A 17383-nucleotide genomic window follows, 5' to 3' on the forward strand; every position below is an offset into this window, starting at 1 on the left:
CGGGGTGGCGGGGATCTGGGTCAGCCGGATGACGGATGAACCGCTTCGCCGGGGAGGTCCGCAGGCGGCAGCGGCCCCGCGCGGCCAGTCCCGGCACCGCAGCGGCCCGGCCTCCGCCGCGCTCCGGCCCCGGCGGTCCGACTCGGGCGGGGACCTTGCTGGAGCGAGGCCGGGAGAGCGCAGGCGGCAGCCGCGGGGCTGCCCTTGCTTTCTCCCGGCGCGCGCCCGGGGCACTGCGCTCGTGCATGCAATCAGCCTCGGTTTCCAAGAGCCTGGACTTCCGTGGGGTAGATAGCTCTAATAGGCAATAGAGCAAGGAGCAAGCAAGAGCCCGGATAGCTCAGTCGGTAGAGCATCAGACTTTTAATCTGAGGGTCCAGGGTTCAAGTCCCTGTTCGGGCGCTTGACTTTTTTTCCCCCTCTCAAGGAGTATAGATCTCTTCTTGAATACACGTAATATCTATATTCTTTTAAACAAAACCAAGGGGTAAATAAATAAATAAATAAATAAACAAAACCAAGGGGAAAAGGATCGTGAAAGTGCTGTAACAGAACTTTATTTATTTTTTGTTACATGTCTTTAAAAAAGAAATATGATAGTAACCCCGTCAAGGACTTTAGTTTTCAAAAAGTAGAACGAATGACCGTGAAGGGAAAGTAGAGCTCTTTTATGATAATTTAAACGTGCTAGTAGGCACAATACAAAGTAGAAAGAATCACGTGAGATTAATTTTTTGAGATTAATTTTAATAACAATTTCTTTAACCCAATGAAATCTTATCATCCTAACACGTGAGCACTATTTTTAAATTATGAATGGATCTTAACAATCTTTTCAGTAAGCCCCGTGTCTTCTGAGGATGGTGCGGATTTTAAACGTCACAGCGCATCTCAATTTGTACTTCAGGTGCTGCGTAGAGGTGTCCACTGCTTCCGGCAGGCATATTATTTTCTTCTTTTGTCTCCTATGAATGGCAGGATGGGAGGGGAGGGAGCCGCGCAGACCAAGAACTTCAGTAATATGTGCACTCCCAGAAGTAGCTTTCCCGAAGTTGGTTCCATGGTGTAATGGTTAGCACTCTGGACTCTGAATCCAGCGATCCGAGTTCAAATCTCGGTGGAACCTTGCTTTTTAGCTTGTACCCACTGGCCTCTTTTATGTATCAGCCTTTTTTGTCTCTACTGGGTACCCTCTGGACTCTCTTACGTATCAGATTCTTACGTGAGCAGCTCTTGTCACCCGAGTCTGAGGTCAGCAAACGAAGGTGCTGTCGTTAGAGCTTTCCGGACTTGGGCACTGGAGCCCAGACACCGTCAGAACACTCGGTCAGCACTTACAAAATTAGCAGATCGTGCTAGTTTGGGGAGAGAAGGATGCTTTTTGAGGATGCATCATACAGCGGAAGTGCCTTATGCAGAACGGAAGGTCACTTGGCAGCTCCCACCGCGTCCTGGCTGGCACCAGCTAGGCCGACCAGAATGCCAGACAGGAGAGGATGGCGAGTCCTCGTAAAAACAAGGGGCTTACATCCCCCCGGAGGAGAGGGTCTTAGGAGTTCTGGGATGCCCAGACCACCAGAAAAACTCCATCTTGGCAGCGGTGGGATTCGAACCCACGCCTCCGAAGAGACTGGAGCCTAAATCCAGCGCCTTAGACCGCTCGGCCACGCTACCTGCGTGGAGAAGAGTCCTCCCCGTAGTCCTCCTAAGAGACTAGAGGGGCGAGACGGGCTCGTGATACTTGTGCCCGCGGGTCAGCCGGCCTTCTTGAGAAGCCGGAGAGTGGTGAACAGCGGGCGGCGAAGCTGACGGAGCGGAGGAAGCAGAGGCACACCGGTATTTACAACGGAAAGACTTTATTTCCACGGGGGGCGGGGGGCGTATCTGGGAGTGGGGTGCGCCGGGGGGGCTGGAAGCATCCCCCAAGAGGGCAGCCGGAGCTCTGGGCTCGCTCGCTGCAGTTCGGTTATGCTCTCTCCCACCTGTGCGCGCCCGCAAGCCCGCCTGCCTCTGGTGCTTTGGGCCCGCTGCCGCTCCGGAGCAGGCCTGCGGCGTCCCAACCACGCGCTCTCGGCACGCCCCGCGCAGTTCCCTCGCACCCCTCTCCCTCCCCGCCCCTGCGCCCGTGCTAGTACCCGTAAGCCGTCAGACGCCGCCGCCCGCCAGGTGGCTCTGTGGCGCAATGGATAGCGCATTGGACTTCTAGTGACGAAAGAGCGATTCAAAGGTTGTGGGTTCGAATCCCACCAGAGTCGATTTTATTTCAATTTTTTTTTTTTTTAATCCCCCTTCCTCTTTATCCGGCTCTTCCTTAAAGGCTCCCATCCCTTCTCCCCCTACCCTATTTCAGTGTTTTCCACCTGGTGTCAGCTCCAACCTCAGTCTCCGCTCTGCTCTCTTTACTTACCTGTCTGCCCCGGGGCTTGGGCCATGGAGAGCAGGACTGGGGGTCGGGGGAAGGGAGGGCGGGAGACAGAAGGAAAGGGAGACAGAAGTGGGCGTGGACGCCGACATAAAGGCAGGCCCCTGGCTCGGGGATACACGGGGATTTAATAACCACTTTATTCCATGCACTAGGGACTCGGGAAGTGGCTGGGGCTGGGCCGGGGGTTAGAGAGGGTACAATCCTAGACGCAAGGGGGACAGGGAAAAGGGACAGGAACCAGGGAAATATATATTTATATAGATACTCTAATATAGACCACATCTCACCCGCGCGCTGCGCCCGCGCGCCCCTCCGCCCTCCCCAACACCTGCTCGCCCCGACGCCCGGGTCCCTCTGCTGCCCTCGGGCTGGAGTCTCTACCTCACCCCCAGCCCCCGCCCCCACCCCACCCCCCCCAAGCTCAGGGCCAAGGTCTCCAGAAAGCGGGTGGCGGGGGCGGCGGGGCCTTGGGCGCCCCGTCTTGTCTGTGCGGCGGCGGCGGCGGCGGCAGCAGTCCGGTGAGGGGCGCCGGCACGCCGGGATCCCCGGCGCGGGGCGAGCAGGGGGACGGGGACCAGGCGCAGCGCGGGCTACGGGGGCCCTGGTGCACTGGGGGGCGCTGGTGCAGCGCGGGGCCGGGCGCCGGGGCGGCGGGGTCCAGCGGAGGGCGAGGCGCTTGGGGCCTCGGATCTACCGGCTCTGGCCGGGGCGGCTTGGGGCGCAGGTAGCCGTGCAGCGCAGAGAAGAGCTGGGCGCGGGCGGCCGGGCTGGCGTCGTGCGCGAAGGCCGCCAGGCGAAGCAGGCACTCGCGGAAGCCGGACAAGTAGCAGCTGGCGAGCGCCTCGGCGTCCTGAGCTGGGGACCGGGGAACCCCTGGAGCCGCGGCGGCGGGGTGCGGCCGGCGGGAGGACCGGCGGGCAGGGCGGGGCCCCGCAGGGGTGAGGGGAGGGGCGGGGCGCAGAGATACCGAGGCCCGACAGCCGCACAGAGACAGGAAGCCAGATGGACGGACAGAGGGAGCAAAATGAGGGAGACACAGAGACAGACACGCGCGGGCGTTATTAACCTCGCCTCGGAGCAGACCTACCACTCCCCAAGCCCCCCCGTCCATCGCACGGTCCGCCCCAGCTACCCCGGCCCGGGCCTCCGGGACCCCCCCGCCCGCCCTCCGCGGCGCCACCCCCCGCGCTGTACCCGGGGGCTCCACCCGGCTCGGCTCCCTCAAGTAGCCCACGGCGAACTCCAGTATCTCTGCTTTCTCCAGCTTCGGGTTGCGGAGGTTCTACAGACGGGAGGGGGGTTGGGCGCAGAGACAGAAAGGGGTGGGGAGAGAGGGGGGAAGTGGCAGGGGGAAGAAGGGAGGGGGGGATGCGGGAGCTGGGGGTGCCCCCCCGATCGCGTGCGCGCGCTGCGCACGGAGCGCGCCACCAAACGCGGAGTTGGCGACGACCAAGAATGGTCCTGGGAAAACCTTGAGACCACACCGTCCAACCCGAGGGGATGAAACCAGACCCCACAGTGTGAGGAAGGGGTTTGGAAACCGGCAACCCCCGGGCCTGAAGTTAACCACCCAGCAGGCCGTTCTGAGGGGGGCGCGGGGGAAGAGGAGGAGGGAGCATTTACAGACCCAGACGTGGGAACGCTGACCGACCCTGGGAGTGAAATTTACAGAGCCCCGTGTGAAACTTACAGACCCGAGGGGCGGCCCTGAAGATCGCGTTCTGAGGGCGACAGGGGGCTCTGGGATGGGATTCCAAGGGCGGGACTCGGGTCAGGATGCCTGGGGGCCTGGGTCGCCAATGCAGCATGTGTCCCCCACCCCCGTAGGAAAGCCATGGGACGCGAGGACCCGGGTGCTGGGGGCGGTCCGGGGCCGGCAGAAGGACTGACCTGGTCCCGGGTCCGCTCCAGCAGCAGCAGCCTCAGCTCTTCCAGGCTGCGGTTGATGCGGTCCCGGCGCCGCTTCTCCACCAGCGGCTTCAGCATCTGCGACCAGCAGGAAAGGAAGAGCGGGCCGACCGGACCGGGGCTCAGCGCGGCCGCGCCGGCGTTCGGGTCCCGCGGCTGGGATAGTCCCGCCTCCGCCCCCACCGGAGCCTAGGGCCGGGCTCCTCGGGGATCCCTCTCCGCTCCCCCTCCCGACGCCCCTAGGGTCAATCAATGCCTGTAGCTCGCCTCCTCTTTCCCGGGTCTCGTCTCGTCCTCCCTCCTCCCCTCTCTGTGTCTCTCCTTCTCTTTTCTCTCTACGTCTCCGCCTGGTGCAGTCTCTGTCTCAGTGGAGAACTCTGGGGGGCCCTCTTTGCGCCCAGACACGTGGGCCGCAAGGTGCGGGCTCTGAGTTGGCGGCCCTGAGTGTAGAAAGGGGGATAACCAGCGCAACCGCGCCTCCTATTCCCCCTCTAACGCATCTATGCAGTCACCTTTCTCCACTGGTTCTAAAATCTTCCACCAGGTTTCAGGTCTCTGGAACCAGTGCCTTCGGACCTCGTCTATAAGGCTGCCCTGGGCCAACTCTGGGCTCGCGTGGAGCAAGTGCCTACCCCCTCGGCTTTTTGTTGCCACCCATCTCTGTGCTCCCCTGGCTTATTGAACTCTGACTCCGGCCCCTCCCACACCCTCCAAGCCGCAAGGTGCCAAACCCCATTACCCAAACCCAAGACCTCTACTTCTGCACCCCACGCAGCTCCTGCTCTGACCTGACCCCTTCATCAGACGTCCCAGCCTCCTTCCCAGCTCTTTGCTCCTTGGGTCCCCCCACGCATCTCTCCCCCCCTTCCAACTCAGCGCCCTCTCCGGGGCCTCAGGGACGCCGTCCCCTGACCAGACCAGGGGCCTCTGCTCCCTCCCCTCCCGCCTCTCACCTTGGGGCCGTCCCTATTCTCCGCTCGATCCCGAGTGACCATCGCTCCTCTGGACACTGGTGTGGACCGAGCCCCTGCCCGCCTTGTGCCTTATATCTCGCCGGCCCCTGGGTTGGGGAGGTGGGGGTTGGTCCCGGACCCGCCCCTTTCGGCACCCGAATCGCGACCGCCGCTACCCCGGGCACGAGGCTCCCGGAAAGGGGAGGAGCGCAAGGGAGAGGAGAAGGCGTGGAACTGCCTGGGAGTGTGGGAAATGAGAGGCCAGTGGAGCACCGGCCGGTTTGAGGCCCTTATGGCTGTATAATGAGGCGGAACCCAGCTGAAGGGAGGAGGTTATTAGGGAGAGAGGGAGTTGAAGTGATTTGGGACAGGACTTAGGAATGTTCAGAGTCCACCCCCCTCCACCACCACCTCCACCACCACCACCAGTCGCAGCTTTCTTAGGAGGTCACGGTTCCCCCCACCGACTCTGAAATAAAAGTTAGCACCCCTCAGCCTCCCAGTCTGTATCATATGCACCTTTCCCCAAAATTCACCTCCTAATTGGGTAAGGGTGCCATCTGAGTGTGCTGGGTGAAATCTAAATCAACTGAGGCTCTGTCTGTCCGTAGGTGAACAAGCCCATTGGCTCCATCTAAGTGAATCTTCTTCTATTCCCCCAACACTGCGCGCACTGGTCTAGGATGGGGTGGTTGATACTGACATATGCACCAGATGCCCAGCTTAGCTCTCCAGGATCTAGTGGAAAAAACGATGTGACATCAAGTCACCAGTATAGAAGCAGAGTGAATTAGGTGCTGGGGAAAGGGTCATACTGACTGGTGGCTGCACGGGGGAGTAGGGGGACGGGCCCTGAGGGAAGAGGAAGCAAGACTTTGAAGCCTGGGCAGGACGTGGGGACATCTCCCCACATAGAAGTATTTGGGTTTTTTTGTTTGTTGTTGTTGTTGTTGATTGAAGTATTTGATTCAAAACTAATTCTAGGAGATTCAGGCCAATGGCTTCCAGGACACCTGATGCCAGTAGAGCTCCGGCAACTTGCTCCTGGGGACCCGTCCCGCCCACAGGGGGGCAAGGGGCTGGCAGTCTTTCTAAAGGGACAAGAAAGAGATACGAAAAATGATCAACACCCACCTCAAGCCAAGAACATGACCCTCTGCAGAATGATACGTGAACACCTGGAGGCTTCAGAATAAAGTATTTGAGTAGATAAAATCAGAGATTTAACGGGACAACCAGACTGCCCGGGACAAGGACACAGGGAGACAAGGTTGCAGACTACGACGGAAGATAAGCTGCCGAGTCCCAGCCGACCAGGCCCTCGGAGCCCTCCCAGGGCCTCTCCACACCTTGAGGAGATTTTTGTTGTGGTGGTGGTTGTGGTTGTTTTCACGGAGCCCGCCTTGCCAAAGCCTGAGCCTGGAGAGACACAGACTTTGGGGTGGGTGCTCCCATTTGGGATCAGGGCCACCAGCACATCCCACCTCCCCCTACCTGAGCCAAATGGGAGCGCAGATGTGTGGCCCCAACAGCCCCCTGGCCCCCCTCCTTGGGAACCTGCGCTCCGGCTGAGTTTTTCTCACCTGCACGCGAGGCTTGGGGCCCCGGGCTGTTCGCACCTGGGTGTGGGGCCGCCCCTGGCCATATGGGGCGACTTTATGGCCGGGTGGCCGGATCCCGGCGGGAGGAAGGATGGGCTGACGCTCCACCCACGTCAGCTCCTGGGAGCACTCCTTTGCTGAGGGCTGGGCCTACACCTTCTGCCCGACCAGTGGCCTCAAGCTCAGGTAGGGCCACCAAGGAAGCTACTGCCGCTTGCATTGGTGGTTCAGTGGTAGAATTCTCGCCTGCCACGCGGGAGGCCCGGGTTCGATTCCCGGCCAATGCACTGCCTTAGGTTTTTTTTTTTTTCCCCCCTTTCCCCCAAATGGGAGAAGTCTGATGAAGTGTCAGAGAAGCATCTCCGTCCAACATTCGTAGCAAACGTTAATCCTCAACTTTTTTACCCTGTGGCAGAGTTGGAGGCTCTGGATCCAGACCCGGATTCCCACATGCTCCCACTCCTGTCCTCCCACCCAGCGGGGCTCCTGCTGCCTTCCACACTCTTCCCTCTATGCCTCACCGCCCCACCCCACCCTCCCGTCCCTGAACCTCCGCAGGCGTGACCCTGAGAAAGACCACGCAGCTCGGATCCCTACCCCGAGGGGCCTCCCACCCTCCGCGGGGGCGGGGCGGGGCTCTCCTGGCCATTTCTCCTCTTCGCTCCGTCTATCCTAGTTACTATCCTCTCCGAAGCGCGCCTGCTTTTTCTAATCCGCGGGTCCCGGCCTTCCTGTGTGCCCTGCCGCCCCTGGGCGGCTCGATCTCTTGCCGGGTGTCTCGGCAACGTGCGCGCGGTCGGGCTGGCGGTGCACCTGCGAGCGCTCGCCTCTAGCTCCCTCTCCCGCCCGCGCCACTCGGCTCCCGCGCGCCCCGGTCGCTTGCTGATCTCTCGTCGTCTCTCCGGGTCTCTGTCGCCTTCCGACACTCTGCGCTCCCACGCTCCTGCCAGGCCCCCTGGGAGGCTCGCTCACACCTCCTGGCCCCCGCCACCTCCCCGCCCGCCCCTTCCCGGCCGCTTTGATCCCGCACGCGTCGGGCCGGCGGGCGGCCGGGTCGCCCCCGCCAGCTGCCGCGGCCACTTGTGAGCGGGTAATGGGGGCGGGAGCGACCCCCAACCCCCCCCCCACACACACACACACACACCGCGGCTTGCCGCGCTGCTGCCCGCTGGGCTCCTGCGGCCCGGAGCTCTGGTTAGCTGAGAAGGGGTCTCTCTCTGGAGCTCGCCCTGGGCCTGCTCCGTCTCTGGTTTCTGCCTTCTGTCTCGCCTGTTTCCTGGGGGTTTCCTATCTCTGGGTTGTGTCGGTTACCAGGGAATCCTCTCTTCACTGCTGGCAAGGCGAAAGTGACTTCCAGAAGGAAACTGGGCAACAATCTGGGCATCTGTCTGTCCTATTACTCACTCACTGAGGGTGCACTGGCTCAGGGCTCTCCTGAAGCTACACTATCGGGGGAGAGGAGACCAGAAAGTAACTAAGGAAGCAGAAAATCATATTACATGGTTATAAGGTTGAGGGAGAGAGGTGGTACAACCAGACAGGGCAGTGGCTTGAGAGCACAGTGCTATGTTATTCCGGGTGGCCAGAGGTAGCTTCAATGAAGTGGTGCTATTTCAGCCCAGCCCAGCCCAGGCAGACGAAAGAAACAGATGACAGGAACAGCAAGTGCAAAGGCTCTGAGGCAGGAATGGACTTTGCTGGTGGGAGCTAGAGAGTGAGTGCTGGTGAGAACCAATGTCCTTGGGACGGAAGATTTGGAGTGCTGCAGAGATAAAAGGGAGAGGCAGGCATGTCCTCATCACACAGGGCTTTGCAAGCTCAGCAAGGACTTTGGATTGTACTCTTATGTGCAATGGGAAGCAAGCAGAGGGTTTTAATCCGTGAGGTCATGTTCACTGGCTTCTGTTTAAATGACTGCTTTGGTTGCTGTGTGAAGAATGGAAGCAGAGAGAGCATTTGGGTTGCTGGAGCAGCATTCTAGGCAAGACATGGGTGGTGGCCTGTGAGGCAGAAACAGTGGAGACAGAAGTGAATGGGTTTCTTCTCCGTTTTTGGCTTAAGTAACTGGCTGGATGATGGTGATGCCTTTTACTGAGTTGGGAAACGCCAGGAATGTGGAGCTATGGGAAAATTTTGGAGAGAGGGACCAAACATTACACTTCAGCTTTAGGCAGGGTAGTTGAAATCCCCTTGGTTATCCAAGTAGGCCAGGGTTATATCAAGTTGGGGGTCAGAGCTGGAGGGCAAATGTGGGGCAGTCCCTGGGAGATAGGTGGCTTTAATGCTATGAGACAAAGGCACCCAGGGAGAGATGGTGGAGAGAAGAGAGGGGCTGAACAAGGAGCCCTGCCCCCCCCTCCCCAACACTTAGAGGCCAGGCTGAGGAGGAGAAATTGGCAAAGGAATCCAGAATGACCAGGAAGGTAGCAGAAAAGCCAGAGGAGTCCAGGCTTCAAAAAGGGAGCCAGTGTCCCTGGGACAAGCATTCGGGAAACCAGGAACAGCAAGTATATGAAGGAGGGAGCCACCAGTTCTAGCTAAGCGGCTGGGGGGTCAAGTCAGGACAAGAGAGCTAAGTGAGCATCAGTTTAGCGTCTTGGACATCATGGATGACCTGGGAGGAGAGGTGACTGGGTGCAGTCCCACCAGGATGGGTTGACAGAGGAATGGCAGTGAAGGCATGCAGACAGCAGCTGTAGATATCTCCAGCAAGTTCTGCCACAAATGGTGAGCAGAACAGTGTGTGGTGGGGAGGGGTACTGACCATCCGGGAGGCTAAAGGAGGGGAGTAGGGAGGGGGGCAGGAGCAGGGCAGTAGACTGCAGGGCCAGAAATCAGCCTCAGGTAGTAGGAAGACTCCTCACCCACAGGGAGATGAGGGGAGATAGAGGGTGTGGATCAGTTGGGGTGCAGGAAATGATGAGACAGTTTCTTCTGGTTGCTCTCATGTCCTCAAAGAAGAGTCCAGCTCACTGCAGGTCGTTTGAGGAGAAGGAAGGTGTGAAACGATCATTTTGGAGAGAAGGAAAAGCCTTGGAGGCTAGAAGAGTAGGATTTCTAGGCAGGTTGAGAATCCATCTAGATGTGGGATCAAAAGTTTCAAGTGCAGAGGCCAATTCACCATGAAGCTAATTAAGTTTATGCTTCAGGAACCACCCCCGCCACCCCCCACCCCCCACCCCCACCTCAGGCTTCCCCAGGCTCCTGGGAGGGCCCTAGCAGATGCATTCGTGTGGCCATGTGCTTCTGTAAAATTTGCAAAAGTAAGAGTTTTTAACTGTAAATGGTAAAGACTGCTGTCTCTCCACTCTGCTTGCCTGTCACTCCCTCCCTCTGTGGCTATTCTGGGATCCAGCTATGGGACAGGTGAGTCAGAGAGATATACAATTTACTGTGTTGTGGGATATGTTAAGTGGGTCCATGTAGAGTGGGTTAGGAACGGCTTCCAGAAAGCTCCCACCACCTGTGTTCATCACCAGGCCCTGGTGATGTGCTGTGAAGGTGCAAAGCCAGAGGGCACACATGATATGCATGTATCCAGTGGCTCTTGTCACCTGAAGTACGTGGACAGTGGAGGAGAAGCAAGACTTGAAATTGAACCAGTAGCTAGTCTGAGGAAGGTATGATAGCAATGTGCAGGCGGCTCACTAACACAAATAAGTTGTTCTGGACTTTGTGACATCTGTGGCATTGGTCAGTGTTTTCAATTTGTCAGTTGTTGTGATCTCTCCTTGCACCCTGAGTATTACTTTGGTACCCACTTTTGTATGATTTCCTTGAAAAGCCTTCCTGCTAAATGATATACATTTCAGGCCCCCCAAATCTGAGACCTGTTGTCCTGGCTGCACTATTTCTCCAGCTGTCGCTCATGCACACAGATATGTGGCCGAGAGCGGATGGCCAGTGTTTCTGAGGGTTTGGGGTGAGGGTCTCCTTGTGGGTGGCAGGCTTCTGATGGCCTGGGCCTGGGTGCAGGTCCCCTGCACATGGTGTGCGTATGGGTGTCTGGACCTCCAGCCTCTTCCTAGCCAGTGGCCATCTCATCGGAGACCGTATCTGGGCCTGGGGGAGGGGAGCTCGTGTCCTACACGCGCTGGGCCCCTAAGGAGGCAGGAGGCTCGGCAGGAACGGAAGGGAGACAGCACAGCTGGTGGAGTGTCTGAGCTTCCCCTCCCCCGCTGGGCCGTCTCCCGGCCTGGGTTCCAAGGCTCAGCATCTCCCTCTTTGTTCTTCAAAGGGGAGGCTGGCTTCCTGGGACCCCCTGGGTCCCAAGTTAGGGGGAGTTGCTGGAGGCAGGGTTGGGTCCTGGGGCTTTGGGGGTTGGGAAGTAGGAGGACCAGGCCCCTGGGGGCTAAGGGAAGAATCAGGATAGAAGACCCCAAACAGTCCAAAACAAAACAGGATAATCCTGGGTCCTGATGGGCCAGATGTTCTTATAGGGGAAACAGTCACAGGAACATTATGCAAACCTTATTCCTCAGATGGTGGTTAAGTGCTTTGGAGAAAAGCAAGCAAAGGAGTGGAGAGTGGGGATGGTCATTTCAGAGAGGGTATGATCAGAGAAGAACTCAATGAGAAAGTGAAATTTAAGAGGAAAGAGAGGGGAAGAGCACCCCAGGCAGAGACCAGCTGGCAGGAAAGTCTTGAAGGGAGGACATGCCTGGCTTGTCAGAGGACCAGATGGCGGCATAGGACACGGTTGGCATGGCCAGTGAAGGTAGTGCTGGAGCTGACATCAGAGAGATTGGGGAGGAGGGGGGTTGCTGATTACCTAGTACCTTCTAGGCTATTCCAAGGACTTTGTCAGGATTCACCCATTTCTGAGTGAGATGAGAGCCCATTGGAGGTCTCTTCCCCATCCCCACTCCAGCCACAACTAGCCTTTTTGTTTTGTTCTGTTCCTGGCACTTTTCTTTTTTTTTTTTCTGCCACATTCTGTTGATCAGAGCTTCTTTTTTTTTTTTAATTAATTTTTATTGGTGTTCAATTTACCAACATACAGAAAAACACCCAGTGCTCATCCCGTCAAGTGTCCACCTCAGTGCCCGTCACCCATTCCCCTCCAACACCCGCCCTCCTCCCTTTCCACCACCCCTAGTTCGTTTCCCCGAGTTAGGAGTCTTTATGTTCTGTCTCCCTTCCTGATATTTCCCAACATTTCTTTTCCCTTCCTTTATATTCCCTTTCACTATTATTTATATTCCCCAAATGAATGAGAACATACACTGTTTGTCCTTCTCCGATTGACTTATTTCACTCAGCATAATACCCTCCAGTTCCATCCACGTTGAAGCAAATGGTGGGTATTTGTCATTTCTAATGGCTGAGTAATATTCCATTGTATACATAAACCACATCTTCTTTATCCATTCATCTTTCGATGGACACCGAGGCTCCTTCCACAGTTTGGCTATTGTGGCCATTGCTGCTAGAAACATCGGGGTGCAGGTGTCCCGACGTTTCATTGCATCTGAATCTTTGGGGTAAATCCCAGCAGTGCAATTGCTGGGTCGTAGGGCAGGTCTATTTTTAACTCTTTGAGGAACCTCCACACAGTTTTCCAGAGTGGCTGCACCAGTTCACATTCCCACCAACAGTGTAAGAGGGTTCCCTTCTCTCCGCATCCTCTCCAACATTTGTTGTTTCCTGCCTTGTTAATTTGCCCCATTCTCACGGGTGTGAGGTGGTATCTCATTGTGGTTTTGATTTGTATTTCCCTGATGGCAAGTGATGCAGAGCATTTTCTCATGTGCATGTTGGAGGAAGATTCCTCTGTGAGATTTCTCTTCATGTCTTTTGCCCATTTCATGATTGGATTGTTTGTTTCTTTGCTGTTGAGTTTAATAAGTTCTTTATAGATTTTGGAAACTAGCCCTTTATCTGATATGTCATTTGCAAATATCTTCTCCCATTCTGTAGGTTGTCTTTTAGTTTTGTTGACTGTATCCTTTGCTGTGCAAAAGCTTCTTATCTTGATGAAGTCCCAATAGTTCATTTTTGCTTTTGTTTCTTTTGCCTTTGTGGATGTATCTTGCAAGAAGTTACTGTGGCCGAGTTCAAAAAGGGTATTGCCTGTGTTCTCTTCTATGATTTTGATGGATTCTTGTCTCACATTTAGATCTCTCATCCATTTTGAGTTTATCTTTGTGTATGGTGAAAGAGAGTGGTCTAGTTTCATTCTTCTGCATGTGGATGTCCAATTTTCCCAGCACCATTTATTGAAGAGACTGTCTTTCTTCCAATGGATAGTCTTTCCTCCTTTATCAAATATTGGATGACCATACATTTCAGGGTCCACTTCTGGGTTCTCTATTCTGTTCCATTGATCTATGTGTCTGTTTTTGTGCCAGTACCACACTGTCTTGATGACCACAGCTTTGTGGCACTTTTCATTTTTATAGAATTTCAAACCTTTAGAAAAGTCCAAGAGTTTTTTACATCTGCCCCATTTGCTTCGTCACGTCTTTCCAAATACAGGATGAGTAGAAAACATTTGCTTTTGAAACCATCTGGAAGTAAATTGGAGCCATCAGGCCCTTTTGCCCCTAGTTACCTCGGTGTGTAATTCTGAAGAACGAGGACATCCTTAACACAATAGGACAGTTCCCAGTATCGAGATGTTAAAATTAATATAATGCCATATTCCATCCCCTGGTCCACATTCAAATATCAGTGTTTCAGTGATGTCCTTATAGTTCTTCTGTCCTGATCCCAGAGCCAACCCAGGATCACACGATTGCATTTCCTTGTTATGCCTCTTCCATCTCATTGAATCCGGAAGAATCTTCATTGTTGATCTTCACAGTTTGGAAGAGCTCAGGACCATTATTTTGCAGAGTGTCCTTCCGTTTGGTCTGTCAGATGTTTCTTCATGGTTAGAATCAAGTTATTCAGATTATACCTTCTTGGCAGGAACATCACCATGGATGCCAGAGCCTTCTCAAATCTTCCACATCACGTCTGAAGACACATGTAGGTTTGTCTTAACACTGAGATACTGACTTTGGTCACGTGGTTAGGTGGCATTGGCCAGGGCTGTCCACTGTAAAGTTATCATCCCCTCCCCCAGGAATAATTAATATGTAATTTGTCAGAAGATACGTTGAGACTTTTTGCTACTTCTAGCTCCATTAACGTTCACTCACTGCTCGAGTATTCATTGGTGGTTTCTCTAACTCTATATTTATTAGGTGGCAGTTTACTGTAAAAAGAGCTGTCCCCTTCCTTCTCACTTTATTTATTCATACTGTTAGGAACTCTGGAGTCTTACCTGATTCAAGGAATTATCATCCATCACAATCACTCCTTATTTTAAGCCCCAAATTATCCCAGATTAAACCAACAGGAGCACCTTTCGCTATAATCCCTAGCTGTTATGTTGTTGTTGTTGTTTTATAGATATCCATTATTCTTTGAAAATTTCTTAACTTTCTTGCAACAAAATGTTCCAAAACTGTCTTATAATTCCCTAACTGCAGCCCTGGAATCAGCCTTTTTTCCTAGGAGCCCTGGTTCATTTTAGAGGAGAATGGTATTTAGTAATCACGATCTGGGCACTTGATGTACTTATTGCTATTTGTGTATCATACGTTCCAGGCTAGGAATATATATATGAATATATAGAGGAAATATATATATATAGGAAATATACACAAAATTTATTTCCTAAGCTAGGAAATAAACATAGATGTATATATCCTTATGTTTATGTATGTATGTTTATATGTTACTATAACATACATTTATTTCTATATCTACACACATTGAAAATCATGAATTCCTATCAACATGCCATGGGAAGATGGTGAAGAGACAAATGACAGAAACTGGTTCATGTTTTAAAAGGATCACTCTGCCCAGTATGTTCCCAGCAGACTGTAAAGGAACAAGGAACAAGAAAGGAAGCAAAGAAATAATTTAGTGGCTATTGTAAGAATCTGTGAGAGATGTGGGTGGCTTGGACCGGGGTGTCGTGGTGACGTGGTGATTTTAACATCTTTTAAATAAGAAACTGCTGACTGCTTCAATGCAGCGTGTGTGTGAGGAAGAGAGAATCGGGGACTATCCTAAGGCTTTTAGTCTGACCTACTGAAGAAATGGAATTTTCTTTCCTTTACTGAGATAGACTACAGGTGAAGGAAGCCAGGAGTTGGTCTGGCCATTTTGTTTGTGATCAGATATCACAAACAGAAATGATATTAGATATCCAAGTGGGAATGATAAGTAGATGGTAGTATATATGCATCTGTAATTCAGGGAAGAGTTGTGGGGCTGAAGATGAACATGTTGGATGTATTAATATATTATTAGTTGATACGTAAAGAGATCGTTAAAGGAGTGAGTACAGATAGAGAAGAGGTTGGGAAGCTGAACCCTGGGCACTCTCTGACATTTAGAGATCAGAAGGTGATCAACCAGCAAAGGAGTCTGTGCATGAGCTGCTGATGATGTTGAAGGAATATCAGAGGCCTTAGGGTGTCCCAGAGGGCAGGTGAAGAGAGCCTTTCTAAGGGGAGACTAAGCACCTGTAAGTAATGATCGATGGATTTAGCAACACATAGGCATTTGGTAACCTTAGCAAGAGCATCTTTGATGGATGGGGTAGGGGAGGCACCGGACTAGAGAGGGTTCAGAGGAGAATGGGAAGATGGAATTGGGGGAGAGTGGGTATATTATACCAGGTTTTGCAGAAGAGGGGAACAGAGAGACAGAGTGGTAGCTGAAAGGGGATTGTGTAGTTTCAGGAGAGCTTCTGGTGTCCTGCTAATCGGGATGCCTTTGGGTATGTGTGCGGGCTGGTGGAAGTGATCCAAGTAGAGAGGAAAAGTGTGACGGTGCAGGAAGGAGGCAATGTCCTTGAGCCCCTGTGGGGCAGGGAATGGGAGCTCTAGGAAGCTTAGGGGTGGGCCTGGGTGCCTGGGTTAGGTGATGGAAGGCTCACCCACACCACTGATGGGGAAGGACCGGAGTGGAACCACAGACAGGTAGGCAGCCAGGTAGGTAGGCAGGCGCAACTGTCGGTATTGAGGGGACATCTATCCAGAAAGCCTTATTTTCTCAGTTGACACAGGGAGTGAGACTGAGGGAGGAAGGATGGACTCATGATCTAGGGCGAAAGGAGAAGGGATGAAACAGTCAAAGAGAGACTTGCGGGGTCGGTAAAGGGAATGCAATACGATGGCCCAGTAGCACCGAGAACACACACACATACACACACACACACACCCCAGTCGGCTGAAGACAAGAAGTCAAATTAGTGGTGAGGTGCCTTTTTCAGGCACAGCCGTAAGAGGAGGTGCACACCGGCGCGTGGGGCCCGCAAAGGGGCGCTGGCGGGCTGGTAGCCCGGGGGGTGGGGGGGGGGCGGAGGTTCCGAGGAACAGGCGGTGTCCTCCTCCCCCGAGGGAAGGAAGCACTAGGAAAACAAATAGCTTTCTCCTCCGCACGCATTCCCAAAAGTACACACGCTGTGAGCAGGATTCGAACCTGCGCGGGGAGACCCCATTGGATTTCGAGTCCAACGCCTTAACCACTCGGCCATCACAGCCGCGTGCGGCTTGGGGCCTGCGCCACTATAGCTGCCTATCAACGGGCCCGCCTCCCGCCGGCCCCGCCCCTCCGCCCGGGACGGCTGTGCGCGTGCGCCGCGGCCCGCACTTCCCCCTGCAGCCGCCCGCGCAGAGGAGGCGCGGGCCGCGATGCTCCCGCCCCCGCTCCGCGCGCACCGCCCTGGCACGGCCCGGGCAAAATGAGCCCGAGCCCCGGGCCGCACGCCCTCGAACGCGGGATGCCCGCGTCACCCCGGTTCCCGGAAGCAAAGTGGAGTGTCAGGCTCCGGATTCACACTAAAAGTGCGCGGAGCGGCAGCTCAAGGTGGGATCGGCTGGGGAAGAATAAGAATCTTCCGGAAGGCGCCGGACACCCACAGGTTCTGGAGAGAGCTGGAAGCGCGGTGCTCTCGCAGCAATAATATACTGCTTTTTACGGAGCCAGGCACCGCTGGGATTCGAACCCAGGATCTCCTGTTTACTAGACAGGCGCTTTAACCAGCTAAGCCACGGCGCCGGCAGAAGGCAGTTTGCATCTGGAGGTAGATGAGCTATCGGGGGACTCGGGAAATGAGACACAGCCTGAAGATGATGGTTCCTGCGGGTCCCGCGGGTCTCCATGACCTCCCCACCCTTCCCAGGTCCGAGCCGGAGGGTTGACGCTCTGCCCCGGCTGTCCCTCACACCTCGGGGGGCCAACCGGAGCGTTGAGTGGGTACGTGAGCTGACGCCCCATAGCCCCCGTCGACGGGGCCCTCTGCTGCGTGGGATCCGGTGACAGAGCAGCACCCTCACCTGCTTCGGGGCCCCTGCATGCCGGGCGGGCTCCCCTCTGCGGGCGAGCCCGACGACACCAGCCGCCCAGGGCCGAGGAGATGCTACAGGCAGGGCAAGGCCCTTCTGCCCGCAGGGGTGCCCCTCCCCGAGGGCTGGGGGCACCAGGGCAGG

General features: G+C 55.0%; 1 protein-coding gene and 7 non-coding genes across 8 annotated transcripts; 4 read left to right on the plus strand and 4 right to left on the minus strand.

The window, feature by feature from the left end:
- Positions 1–329: 329 nt before the first annotated feature.
- TRNAK-UUU (transfer RNA lysine (anticodon UUU)) lies at positions 330–402 on the plus strand. Its single transcript has one exon. It is a non-coding gene; the product is annotated as a tRNA-Lys (tRNA).
- A 652-nt stretch (positions 403–1054) lies between these two features.
- Positions 1055–1126, plus strand: TRNAQ-CUG (transfer RNA glutamine (anticodon CUG)). Its single transcript has one exon. It is a non-coding gene; the product is annotated as a tRNA-Gln (tRNA).
- A 466-nt stretch (positions 1127–1592) lies between these two features.
- Positions 1593–1674, minus strand: TRNAL-UAG (transfer RNA leucine (anticodon UAG)). Its single transcript has one exon. It is a non-coding gene; the product is annotated as a tRNA-Leu (tRNA).
- Positions 1675–1941: 267 nt separating this feature from the next.
- Positions 1942–5476, minus strand: HES7 (hes family bHLH transcription factor 7). Its single transcript, XM_072730211.1, has 4 exons — positions 5287–5476; positions 4316–4411; positions 3620–3707; positions 1942–3298 (listed from the first exon to the last, which is right to left on the minus strand). The coding sequence occupies exons 1-4, from the start codon at positions 5326–5328 to the stop codon at positions 2847–2849; spliced, it is 678 nt and encodes a 225-aa protein (XP_072586312.1). The 5' UTR covers positions 5329–5476; the 3' UTR covers positions 1942–2846.
- Positions 2169–2255, plus strand: TRNAR-UCU (transfer RNA arginine (anticodon UCU)). The gene is given in 2 exon segments: positions 2169–2205; positions 2220–2255. It is a non-coding gene; the product is annotated as a tRNA-Arg (tRNA).
- A 1627-nt stretch (positions 5477–7103) lies between the features above and the next one.
- TRNAG-GCC (transfer RNA glycine (anticodon GCC)) lies at positions 7104–7174 on the plus strand. The gene has a single exon. It is a non-coding gene; the product is annotated as a tRNA-Gly (tRNA).
- Positions 7175–16352: 9178 nt separating this feature from the next.
- TRNAS-CGA (transfer RNA serine (anticodon CGA)) lies at positions 16353–16434 on the minus strand. The gene has a single exon. It is a non-coding gene; the product is annotated as a tRNA-Ser (tRNA).
- A 444-nt stretch (positions 16435–16878) lies between these two features.
- On the minus strand, positions 16879–16952 carry TRNAT-AGU (transfer RNA threonine (anticodon AGU)). The gene has a single exon. It is a non-coding gene; the product is annotated as a tRNA-Thr (tRNA).
- Positions 16953–17383: the final 431 nt, after the last annotated feature.

This window comes from Vulpes vulpes, chromosome 12, assembly GCF_048418805.1.
Source record: "Vulpes vulpes isolate BD-2025 chromosome 12, VulVul3, whole genome shotgun sequence".
NCBI lineage: Eukaryota > Metazoa > Chordata > Mammalia > Carnivora > Canidae > Vulpes > Vulpes vulpes.